General features: G+C 39.0%; 1 protein-coding gene across 1 annotated transcript in view; it reads left to right on the top strand.

The window, feature by feature from the left end:
- Positions 1-13496, top strand: part of FREM3 (FRAS1 related extracellular matrix 3) — a 123489-nt gene that overhangs the window by 85746 nt on the left and 24247 nt on the right. Inside the window, exons 7-12 of the mRNA XM_027866815.1 lie at positions 1461-1610; positions 4134-4343; positions 6176-6373; positions 10119-10283; positions 11092-11274; positions 13047-13177. Of these exons, the coding sequence (XP_027722616.1) occupies positions 1461-1610; positions 4134-4343; positions 6176-6373; positions 10119-10283; positions 11092-11274; positions 13047-13177 (1037 nt within the window). The remainder of the gene's footprint in view (positions 1-1460; positions 1611-4133; positions 4344-6175; positions 6374-10118; positions 10284-11091; positions 11275-13046; positions 13178-13496) is intronic.

The raw sequence follows: 13496 nt of genomic DNA, 5'->3' as shown, positions 1-13496 counted from the left end.
TTTTCAATGTTGTAGTTGGGGAGAAGAAAAAGTAAGGGCAGGTATGGGAGAGCCCCAACTTCCTTCGAGCTAATCAACTCAGTTCTGTGGACATAACAATGGCCATGGTGTCACCAATGAATGAGAAATTTGAACAAATTCTCATGCCCAATCCTGGCTTTTTTTTTTTAACACAAATAAGCCCAAAGGGTCTGTCCCAAGAATTTTTATGCACTATCTATCAGGGTCTCTTAAACTGGGGAACAAGGAGAGATTTTAAAGACTTCATGAATTTGGATGGGAAAAAGTTACATCTTTATTTTCCCTAATCTTTCATTTCCTTTGTAATCCTACACATCTTATTTTATTCATTTAAAACTTCTTTTTTTCCTGAGAAGGGATTGATGCAATTCACCAGATAGTAAAGGCATCCATGACACACAGAAAAGGTTAAAAAGCCCTCCTGTAGATAATGGCTCCATTTACCTTAAGTATGAGATAGTTGCTTTCTATTTTCATGACATGGTGGTTGATCCTACATACATGATTGGCTATTATGTTCAAAAAGAATGAGATTTATTCTACTTCACCCTAGAAGACAGAACCAGGAACAATGGGTGGAATTTGCCAACGCTCAAATTTAGGCTTGATATCGGGGGGAGAAAATACTTCCTAACAATCTGAGCTTTCCAAAAATTCCCTGAAGGGTGGATGACCACTTATTAGATATGTTATAGTAGAGATTGCTGTTGTATACGAGCAAAATTTGATGACTGCTGAGGTACCTTCTGAGTCTCAAACACAGTGATGGGTAGGTGCTTACTAAACACATTTTAAAAATTCATTCATTCATGTGGCTGTAAGTTTCATCAGAGGAGAGACTTTGTCTCATCCAAACTTGTATCTTACCCATGATCAGCACAAAGCTCTACTTAACAAAAATTTGTTTAATCAAATTAAATAATCCAACTCTGCTTCTTCCTTCTTTAAAAAAAAATGCATGTAGGAAGACCCCTTTACTTCAAAGATCTAAATTTACACCCCATACATGAATTCTCCCAGTAACAAGGAGAGATTTTCCTCTTAGATATCTCTATACATTCTCCCTCCTATCATTCTACAAAGAATTGCTAGGTTTACAGATTTATAGCCATTTTAGCAATTTCCCACAGGGACCTTTCCAGTACAGAGAGAATTATTTTTTTTTCCTTAAAAGGACAAGCTCACTAAAACCAAACAGGAATGACATGTTATCTTGGTTTCATCACCTGGTGTCTTATGGAAATACACTAATAGCAAGTAATATTTTATCCATTTTTTAAAAATTCCATCTAATAGTCACAATATGTAAAACAGAACCTGGGACACCTACCGTCAGCCTGCTGTTGGGATCAACACTCAGAATCACCAACTGAAAGATCTAGTTCAGAGTAAATTTGCAGGATTGAAACATGTCCTTTTTCCCTCCCCTGTCTCTCTAGAGCCTGCCCTGTATTTTGGGAATGCTGAATATCATGTTGATGAAAGTGCTGGTTTTGTGGAAGTTTATGTATGGAGAAAGGGTACAGACCTTTCCAAACCAGCCACAGTCACCGTTCAGTCAAGGAAGATGGAACCAGTGTCAGCAGAAGGTGAGAGAAATAGTCAAAACAGAACAAGGGTCTAGTGGGAAAAGAAAAGAAAATAGAAAAAATAATTAAAAACCTAGCCTTTTGCATGGACTCAACGACTTGGCCAGAGATAACGTGCTGAATCTTCACGGACAGGGCAAGGTAAAGTGGAAAGAACTAAGGGTGATCTAAATTTAAAGCCAGCCTCTGACACTTACTAGCTATATGGGGATGGGTAAGAAACCTATCCTCTGAGCTTCATATAGGGATAAGGCAAACACGGAGCAGGAAAAGGTAAGTCCTGGTTTGTGGTATAAAAGGGAAGGTCAAATTGGGAGATAAACCAGCATAAACCAAATAAATAGATATATAAATGAATGAATAAATAAATGGATGAATGAATGAAGTCAGATTGGTAATAAAGCAACTATGGAGCTGAAACAAGTAAGAAAATCAATCACAGGAACAGATATTCAGACCAGGACAGCAAAGATAAAACAAAAAGCAAATTCAGTGAGTGCTTTGGAATTGACCATTTGTTTGACTCAACTTGTTTTCCCAAAGTATTCATCTTTTTTGTGATGGTTACTGGCATTCCCCACTCTCCCCATCCCTATACCAACATGCTGGTAATGGTCATGATAGGGTCTCCTGAATCAGCTACACCTGCCAGCTTGTACAGGAATATCCTTTCTAGGGTTTATCAACTGCTTGTTCCACAGTGAGGATTTATTAATTCAGTGAGCATTTATTAAGCATCTAATATACGCAAACCACTATGGTAGGTGCTAGGAATGCAAAGACAAAAAATGGAACAGCCCTTTAACTTAAGGAGTCTAAATTCTACTGGGGGAGGGCGAGGGAGTGGGTACACAACATTTACCCAGATTAGTAAATACAAGATGCAGCCAAAGTAAATACCAAGTAATTATCATGTAAGAGCAGGGGGAAAAGCACGCTAACAAAGGGAAGATCAGGAAAGACTTCGGATAAAAGAAGGTCCCTGGGCTGAGCTTTGATATATTCAGGATATACTGGAAGTTATTTCAGAAGGAAGGAACTAAGATTAAGGAAAAGTGGAAAAGGCTCCTTACAGAAGATGAGATTTTACCTGAATTTTGAAGACAGACAGGAAAGTCAGAAGGTGAAGCTGAGGGGGATAAGCGTTCTAGGCTTTTTTGGTGATGGGAGGAAATTAACCTATTACAGAGGAAATGCAAAATGTGAATTAAGGAAAGTACCCCATAGGACTGTTGTGAATGTGATTGAATTTAAGCAGGATCCACAGTCATTCAAATAAAACCTTTCATTCCTGAATCCTGTAATTAATCAGCAACCCTGTTTACTCCTCTAGGGATGAATTTCAATTCATAGGTCATTTGAAAACCTGAATACAAATAATGAGATAGGAGGGAAGAAAGTCTGTTAGTATTGGTTGTCCCATAGCAAGAGCTTCCATGAATAAAGTTAAAGTAACTGATTTAAAGTCAGGAAGACCCGGGTTCAAATCCCACCTCAGACAATTTCTAGCTGTGTGACCACAGACGGACCATTTAATGTCTCTGTGCCTCAGTTTCCTCCTCTGTAAAATGAGAGGGCTGGATTTGATGGCCTGTAAGATCCCTTCTGGTTCTAAAGCTATGAGAATTAAGTAGTAGAGATTAATAGTTCTCAACTATTCATTGAGACTCACAGCAACCCTGTAAGGTCAGCTATCCTAGTATTAGTATCGCCATTCTACAGATGAGGAAACTGAAGCTAGAAGGGGTCAAATGACTTACAGTCACAAAGCTAATAAGTAGTAGAACCAAGACCTGAACCCACACCTTGAGACTCCAAGTCTGATATTCTGTCCACACAGCCTTAGGGAAACAGCTGGGCAGCTATGGGTTTGAGTTTGGAAATACTTTGACGAATGATGTTTCTGTAGCTGATTGCCCCATCACTAGGTTTTGTGTTTGTTTTGTTATTATCCATTTTTCCTTTGATATAATGATTTGGTACCTATTTTAATTACTAGTAGAAAAGCTACCTAGATCAGATGGATCAAATTACAAAATGGTTAATGAGAACTTGGCTGAGGGATTGCCCAGACTTCAGAGGTAGAATCAAAATGAGTTGAATTTTGAAATTAAGCCAGAATCCTGATAAAGGTGAGTGATGGGAATTCTATCAAATAAAATACAGAATAGATCATTGAAGGGCTACAGTATATCAAAGGGAAAAGCTTTTAATTTCAAGTGAAAGTTGCCTGCAGAACTTCTGCTCCCATCAATAAGAGTTTTGTAGTGATGGTTGTAACACGATAGGATTTAACCACACTGATGATGAGAATATTGTTGTACAGTCTTTGAGAATTGCACAGTTCTTAATAGAACCTGGTGAGTCACCTTCCCCAGGAGATCAGGCCAATGAAATATTATTCCAGTGGATCTGGATGCAGAAAAGAATGGTAGGCATTGGGAGGCTATTTGCTCTTCTCTAAAAGAACATTAATTTCAATAAATACTGCAACCTCACTCATGATTCTTGCTTTACTGGTAGCTGGCTTGGATTATGTTGGTGTGAACCAAAACCTCAACTTTGCTCTTGGAGCGGACATGAAGACTTTTCGTGTGACCATTCTGGATGACCTGGGGCAACCTGTCTTGGAGGGTCCAGAGAAGTTTGAATTGGTTCTGCGCATGCCCACAGACTCAGTGCTTGGGGAACCTAGCAAAACTACCATTATCATCAATGACACCATCACAGACTGTAAGCAGAAAACATTGTCATTGTGTTTTATTTTGTTTTTTAACAATTCATCCAAAAGTAAAGGAGATATCACCTGGAGTTAAAATAAGATATTTCTGGTTAATGGACGAGCCTACTAATTTTTTTTTTGTATTATGCATTTGTGTTACAATATGCTAATGTGGGTATGTATATATATGAGTGAGTACGTGTGTATCTGTAGGTATGTTCCACAGAAGTGGTACCCCCATACCTCATTGTGGCATGGAGGTAACCTTGGCTTCTGAAAAGCTATGTTGACATATCATAAGCTCTGGCAGGCCCTACCATGCTAACTTTGGGCAGGGGCCCAATGATAGCATACATATTCCATCTGAGAATCATACCTCCAAAATCTGGAGAAGCTTATCAGCAGGGCAGCCCAGGATAGAAAACATCTTGACCACAACTCCCAAAATCCATGGGATTGTAGGAGCATGGTTTTAGAGTCAGAAGGGACCTTAGAGACCATCAAGTCCAGCCGTCTCATTTTACAGAGGAGGAAACTGAGACACAGAGACATTAAGTGGCCCATCTATGGTCACACAGCTAGAAAGCGTCTGAGGTGGGATTTGAACCCAGGTCTTCCTGATTTTAAATCAGTTACTTTAACTTTATCCTGAATCCTTTTTGTCTCACAAGGGTTCTAATCTGCCTCATTGGAGGAAGCACTCACACTGATAAAATTGCAGATCCTTGAAGGTGTCTATTGCTACACTGGTGGTCAGAAGACTTGTCCTCTGATGTTGACTAGCCGGGTGACCCTGAGCAAATCAATTCACCTCTACGGGACTCAGATAATTCCCTAAGCAATTTATATCATAAACTAGGTACAGTCTGGGATCTTCCATGGTAATAGACATTCCCTTTCCCAAAGTTACCCATGCTGATAATATCACAGACCCCTCACATATTCACTTATATAGAGAGACTATGTCAGTGGACGTTTCCATCCTCAAAGAAGTCATGGTTTACAAAGTTATGTGAAATGTTTAGGAAACTGGAACATAAATATATGTTCCAAATAAATAATAGTTCCAAGCACTGTCCTTGGTACTAGATACAAAAACAAAAATAAGGTAGTCCCAGCCTTCAAGGAACTTACATTCTATTTGGAGGATACAACGTGTACATGGATAGATAAATGCAATATAGAAACAAAGTAAACGCAAGGTAATTAGGGGAAGTGAGTACCAGATTCTGAGGAAGGGGCTATGATGAAATGAGGCAGCATTTGAGCTGGAACCTAAAGGAACCTAAGACTTCTGGGGGGGTGGGAGATGGAGAGAGTACATTCCAGATGCAGGGGACTCCATTATTTTATATTATATATGATTATATATGATAATACAATGTAAATATTATATTATATTATTATTATCAGAGACACAGAAAGGAAAGAGGGAATGTCATGGGTAGAATAGATGAGGCCCAGAGAGGTTGAGTAATAGCAGAGCTAGATTTGAACCCAGGTCCTCTGACTCCAAATTCAGCCCTTTCCTCCTGTCAGGGATGACAGGGAGATGATTCAATTCATTTTGTTAAATGTCATTTCATAAAATTGTTTCAACAAACATTTATTAAGTCTCTATTGTGTGCCAGACATAGTGTTAGGTACTAGAAATAAAACACCAAAAATAAAATATACCTTCCTTCCAAGTGCTTATATTCTACCGGCATTCTTATAGTTTTAAGGCATAAAAAGCTTATGAAACATTGAGGTTTTCTTAGTGACTTGAAAAGATTGGTGGTAGGAGATCAACCATTTTACTGTGTAGCCTCTGAATGAAAAGGTTTGGGCTATTCTCTTCCAGTACCCAAGGTCCAATTCAAGAAGCCCTTCTACATGGGAAATGAAAGAGATGGGCAGGTCAGAGCCATCATCTACCGCAATGGAGACATTGGTCACAGCTCCACAGTACGCTGCTACACTCGCCAGGGCTCTGCCCAAGTGACAGTGGACTACAAGGAAAGGCCCAACACAGATGACTCCACTGTCATTTTTCTTCCAGGTAAGAACTCTGGGTTCACTTTGATCCAAGAGGTAGCATAGAGTAGCTGCTTAATACTAAAGTATTGAATATTGAATACCAAAGTAAAGGGAAGGGAGAGGAGAGAAATACATATTTACATATATATATATATATATATATATATGTACGTGTGTGTGTTTATGTGTATATTTATAAATATATGCACATATACTTATTTATGTGTGTATATGTGTTTATATATACATATGTGCATGCATATGTGTATAAATACACATATTGTTGTTGTTCATTCATTTCAGTCATGTCCAACTCTTCATGACCTTATTTGGGGTTTTCTTGGCAAAGATACTAGAGCAGTCTGCCATTTCCTTCTCCAGCTCATTTTACAGATGAGAAAACTGAGGCAGACAGGATCATGTGACTTGCTCAGAGTCACACAGCTACTAAGTGTCTAAGGCCAGATTTGAACTCACAAAGTTCACAAAGTCTTCGTGAATCCACCTAGCTGTATAAATGCACATATACAATCTACATAATAAATACGGATAATAAACAAAATTATCTACATAATAAATATTCTGTATAATCATATAAATTATATATAAATATAGGTTTAATATCTTTCATATACCTACATATAAATATTGTTGGAAGGTTACAGAGGTGGTCTCCAAACTCTTTTCTTTGTGTACCTGTTTCAGTAAAAAAATTTTTGAGCATTCACCACCAGTAAATGCATGTTTAAATGCATACTACTGTACTTCTGCTTATTTGCAACATAAACAAAAAAACAAAATTTTGTATTATAAAACAAAAAATGGAAATTTAAAAAGATGAGATAAAGATCAATCACTCAATAAGCATTTATTAAGCAATTACTATGTACCAGGCACTGTGCTATGTGTTGGAACCACAAAGAAAAAGCAAAAACAGCCCCTGACCTCAAGGAGCTTACATTCTAATAGAAGAAAGAACATATATAGATTATAATATGCAAGATAAATACAGAGTAGATGGAAAGTAACCTGAGAGGCAATGACACTTGCATCTGGGGGTACCAAGAAAAGTCTCCTGGCAGAGGTATTGCTTAAGCTGAGTCTTAAAGGAAACCACGGATTCTAAGAATCAGAGGTTGAGAGGAGAGCATTCCATACCTAGGGAATGGCTGGTGCAAAGGCATAGACATGAGAGTGTTGTGTGACAGGAAAAGCAAGGAGGCCAATATGTCTGAATCCCAGAATGCATAGAGGGGAGTAGAAAGAAAGAAGATTAGAAAGGTAGGAAGGGGCTAGTTCCAAAGAGAGTTTGGAAGTTTTAAATTCCAAACAGAGAACTTGAAATGTTATCCCAAAGGTAACAGGGAGTTGCTGAAGTTTTTGGAGCAGGAAAGGTAACACAGTCAGACCTGTTTTGGAGAATATCACTTTGGCATCTGTGTGGAGGATGGATTTGAGATGGGAGAGACTTGAAGAACGGAGACCAAAAACATAGTGCAATAGTTCAGATAAGGGCCTGAACTGAAGTGGTGGTCATATGAGTGGAGAGAAGGGACTGTATCCAAGATGTTGTGAACCTGGATTTTGGCAGCTGGTGAGATGAAGTGAGGGAAAATTGAGGGGTCGAAGAGAAGGTTGACATCGCATAGCTAATGATGTGAATGCTCACACTATGGTTAAATTATAAATGCCCAAAGGGACTGTTCCAGAGCAAAAAAGGATTGCATAGCCCTGGGAAGAAGAGTAGAGTGATTTCAATTGGTGTTCATCCTTCGTTCTTGAAGAGGATCAGTGACATCACAAGTCATGTCAATAAATAAAGGGTTAAGAGGAGGTGTGGCTAGAAACAAGCCCGTCATGATTCATGGCAGGAAGAATGGGATGTGACTCATCTTTCCACTTTCCAGTTAGTTAATCAAGTGCCCCACTAGGGTCCATGCCATGCCCCTAAGACAGTAGGGGCCCCCACTTTGGAGACCTCTGATCTAGAGAATTACATGCTATATTTACTGCCCCGGCAAAAATGATATTGGAGAGAGAATAGTGGAAAAAATAATTACTTTAGCCAGAAAAGAGTTTGTGGAGGCATACATGTTAATCAAAGGCAAACACAAACTAGCCAATGTTAAGGATGTCTTTGAAGTGGGACAGATGGCATGTATTTGATGAGGTTCCAGGGCAGCTAAAACTGAACAAGGCTATTGCTTCTTTGATTTCTTTTCTCCTCATAACTCTCATCAAGAACAAATTACAGGACTTGTTTCTAGTTTTTCAACATTGGAGCTTATCCCAGGACCACGTAATTTGGTTGCATGGAACTGGAATTCAAGGAAGAAAAACTCACCAAACCAGCTGCTTCTTATCTTATAGGGATACAATGAGAATGAACCAAAAAATTGTATTTAAAAGGGCTTTCAGCTCTGAAGAAATACCCGTATAATTCTGGGTTGGGAGAGGAGCATTTTTTGGGCCAACATTTTATTTCCATGTTGGAATAACTTTTCCATGTTAAAAGTGGGAGGTAACCTAAAGCCACCCAATTGTCCCATGGACATGTGGATAGTTAAAGTGTTATATGATGCATATAACTCGATAAAAATGTTTTCATTCAGATCCTGGGCGGGGAAGAGTAGGGAAGTAGGAACGTGCTAAGGGGTTGGGAGACAGGGATTCTGAGGCATTCTGATAGGTACCAATAGAACCATGGTAAGATGCTGAGAAGATGAGGGAAGGTGAATATGGGGCATTCTGAAAGGATAGGAGTTGGGACCCTCCTGGGGTGCTAAGTGGCATTGAGAGGACAGTGATAGAAGGTGGGGGACCTTGGGCAGGCACAGTAGAAGGAAATGGAGGAACTGTTGAGGAGAATGTAGGCACCCCACTCCTGGGTGGAAAGGAAATAGGGGTGGGTAGAAGGAATTAAAAAGAAAAAGGGGAGTAAGGGAGAGAGGAATAAAAACATGGTACAACAGAAACAGTGCCGGTTTTGGAATCAGATTACCTAGGTTTGACTCTCAGTCCTGTTACCTGATTTTCTGTGTGACCTTGGGCAAATCACTTCACCTATGGGGGCCTCAGTTTCCTCATCTGCAGAATTACAGAGTTGAATTAAATAGAAATAAGAATGCTTCCAGCTCGAAGTCTATGATGCTACAAAGCTACCTCTCTTCTCTGGGCCTCAGTTTCCTCATGTATAAAATAAAGAGGTTGAACGATAGTTATAGTCCCTTCCATCTCTGACATTTTATGTTCAATTATGGAAAAGGTCAGCATAGAAGAGAAAGCCAAGTAGCAGAGTCTAATGGAAAGAGCAGAAAGGCACTGTGTCTGGAGGAAGAGGACCTGGGTTTGAATCCTATGTCTGAGTCCAGTAATCTAATTCTTGTAACAGAGGCTACTATGAGGTTCAGTTGGACCTGGAGTATGGAAGAAGCTGAGTTCAACTCCTGCCTAAGATACTTGCTAGTTGTGTGACCTTGAGCAAGTCACTTATAAAAAATAAATCTCTCAGCCTCAGTTTCCCCATCAGTAAAATGCTAGCTATTATTATTATCATTATCATTGAGAAATTACTTGAACAACAGTTTAAAAGTGTACTCACAAGCTGATGAGATAGATAAGGTAGTAGGACTCCCATCCATGACTTTCAAAGGTTTAGTCTTGTGCTCCAAATTTATTAACGTGTAATCATGAGTAGCTCTCAATTACTTATGTTGGATACCTTCCACAGCGTTTCATGCAGCTGTTTCTGTTCTGGCTTTGTGCAGGAGAGACAGAGAAGGCCTGTGTGGTGACCTTAGAGGATGATTCCATTTATGAAGAAGATGAAGAGTTCAGGCTCATACTTGGCACCCCAAAAAGCAGCTCTGCCTTTGGTGCCTTAGTTGGAGAGCAAAAAGAAATGCTGATCTTGATCAAGGATGAGGAAGACAGTGAGTTTTTAGCTTCTTACTATTTTTGTGGATCATGAACTAAATCTTTATCAGCCGAGTTATAAGCATTTGGTCAGAGGTTTTCCTAAGTCCAAAAATATAATCTAAAATGGACATTATTTCCATTTTTGTTGGGAAAATTATTTCAGTTCATTCCAAGGAGCCAGGATTTCTATAGATTTTCACTCTGAAATTTCTCCCAATTATGCCTAGCAAACTAATTTATGTAGAAGAGGACCCCAATAATGTTTGAAGCTGGGCAAACCAAGTAGAACCAAATATATACACAGATACATTTACCAGTGACAATCAGAATGATTTTGTCACAGTCACCACAGAGTAATCCATTTGTAATCACACTGTATTCAGTGAGGTTGCTTGAAATGGGCTAGCCTGGGCATTAGACACCTAATTCCCAGAACCAACACACTACTACTGTATAAGTGATAGAATGATCTAGTAATAAACTGGTAACTTAGATAGGCTATCAGTTACCACCAGGAGGAGAGCAGAGTCATCATGGTAGCATTTCTCAATGTGCTGCATTAGTCAAGAAAATAATGGCCCTTAACTCCACCCAGAAGTCAGTTCAAGGGTTAGAAGTTGGCAGCCTTGAATCTAATGGAAAATATCTGCAAATACTTTGCAAAATACCTAGGCTTGAAAACTATGGTGGGAATTTAAAGACAGATAAGCTATTCTTCTATTTTTATATCCTCTTTGCATTTCTGGTGCCTAGTTTTTGGATCAACCTCATCTCCTAAGGTGAGCCTCTACAAGTGATATTGTCTTTTCATTGCTTTTCCAGAGCCAGTGATCAAGTTCTCCAAAGCCAAGTACAGTGTCCAGGAGCCTCAGTACCCCGGGAATACTACTGTGCTCCGAATCCCAGTGGTGCGCCTGGGGGATACTTCCAAAGTGTCTGTGGTGAGGACCCACACGAAAGATGGCTCAGCAACCTCTGGGGAAGACTATAACCCTGTGTCTAAAGGTGAGAAAACAAGTATTGAACAAGTCAAATATGCATGCTTGCATCATTAATAATGCAAGGATGCCCCTCCTCAAAAGTTTAGCTACACTGGCCTATCTTGTGATTCCCCACATAAGGGCACTCCGCCCTCCATCGCTATACCTTTACCCTGCTTCTCCCCACAACTGGCATACTCTCCCTCCTCACTTCTCTGCCCCTTCGATTACCTGACTTCCTTCAAGAAGACTGATATCATCATAATGATATATAATATATAGTAATATAATGATATTAATTTGTCATTAATGGTAAATGGTATGTATAATATAATAATGAATATAGAATATTATATCTAATCATATATGTAATAATATAATGATACTAATTAATTTTTTATTAATGATAAAATATAATAATAATGATCATAATAAGATCATTGGTTCAAAGATTTAGAGGCATAAGGACCTTAAAGGTCATCTAGGTCAACCTCTGTTTTATCAATGAGGAAACTGAACCCAGAGAGGTCAAGCAAATTTTCAAAAAGAGGTGGTTAATTAAATCAAATCCACAAGTCATGTCAAGATTCCATTTTATACAGTGAGTTTTAGCCCTAGAACTGGCAAAAATTAATAATAACACATTCTAGAATACTTGAAGGCTTACAACACTATGAAATAAGTAGCACAAGTATTGTCCCATTTTGGGTTTTTTTTTAATTCTATGTTTTCAATGGCATAGGATACTCCCTCCCTCTCCAAATACAAATTAGCACCTCCTCAGAAGCTCTTTATAGTAATTATAGAAGCATCTGAGGCTCTGAGAGGTTAAGTGATTTGCCCAAGGTTACATAGTTAGTAATAATAATAATAATAATAATAATAATAATAGTAACAACAATGTTTATATAGTGCTTTAAGGTTTGCAAAGCAGATTACAAATATTGTTTCATTTTATCCTCAGAAGGGCCCTTACAGGGGCAGCTAGGTGGCACAGTGGATAGAGCACTGGCTCTGAAGTCAGGAGGACCTGAGTTCAAATCCCGCCTCAGACCAAACACTTGACACCTACTAACTGTGTGACCTTAGGCAAGTTATTTAACCCCAACTGCCTCACCAAAAAAAAAAAAAAAAAAAAGAAGGGCCCTTAGGTACATGCTCTTATCCCTATTTTACAGATGAGGAAACTGTGGCAGACAGCAGTTAAGTGACTTGTGCAGGGTCACACAAGCTAGGAAGTTGTGAGGCTGGATTTGAATGCAAATCTTCCTCATTCAGAGGTCAGGTCTCTATCCTTTATACCATGTTGCCCCTCTATCCCTCTTTTGACAGATGGGTAAATTGAGAGCTGTTAAGTGACTTGCCCACAATTTCACAAGCAGTGAGATGTTCTGGCTTACAGTTCACTGCTCTTTCTAAGACATCAGGCAGATAACTTATGCACCCCTTTCATGCCTGATTCCTGTCACTGACCTTAGTCTCTCCACCACTGCTAAGGAGCAATGAATTTCCAAAAGGAGTTGGGCAACAAGAAAAAAAGGAGGAGGAAAAAAATAGACCTTCAATAGAACTGGAATTGGTAATGGGTCTGGTCTGGGAGTTTACAGATCTGAGTTTTAATCCCAAGTCTACCTCTGCTGAGCTGTATGAACTCAACAGATTGCTTCACCTTTCTGGGCCTCAGTTTCCCAAATGTTTTAAATAAATTCCTATATGTTACGAATAGACCAGACTTATTGGAAGAGGGGGAGCTTGGAATAAACATTAATTTTGTTTTCCTTTTGTTCTCCTCTTCAGACATCGAGTTCAAGGAAGGAGAAACTGAACACTTTGTAGAAATTGAAGTCTTACGTGATGGCGTAAGGGAAATGAGAGAAACATTGACAGTGCACCTGAAACCAGATGAAAATATGGTGGCAGAGATACAGGTCACTGCCATTTGCTGGTCAAAGACACCTTCTAAAACCCTAGTTTGGCAAATCACACTAACCCTTTAGTCATTAAAATACTGAGGCATTTTTCAACTGCTTCCCCAAAACCAATCAAATTGATCCATTCATCTCTGCATCCTACAAGAGAAACAGCAGCTCATGCTTTAATTACTGCCATTATAATGTCATTAAGATTGTGGGAGAATGATTATGTGAAAGAAAAAACGAGTATGTTGTATCTAGCAAAATTTTACTGTTGAGTATATATGGAGAGAGAGAGAGAGAGAGAGAGAGAGAGAGAGAGAGAGAGAGAGAG

Source organism: Vombatus ursinus, unplaced genomic scaffold (assembly GCF_900497805.2).
Source record: "Vombatus ursinus unplaced genomic scaffold, bare-nosed wombat genome assembly UNPS02014784.1, whole genome shotgun sequence".
In the NCBI taxonomy this organism is placed as follows: Eukaryota; Metazoa; Chordata; class Mammalia; order Diprotodontia; family Vombatidae; genus Vombatus; species Vombatus ursinus.
This window is presented reverse-complemented; position numbering and strand designations above follow the sequence as displayed.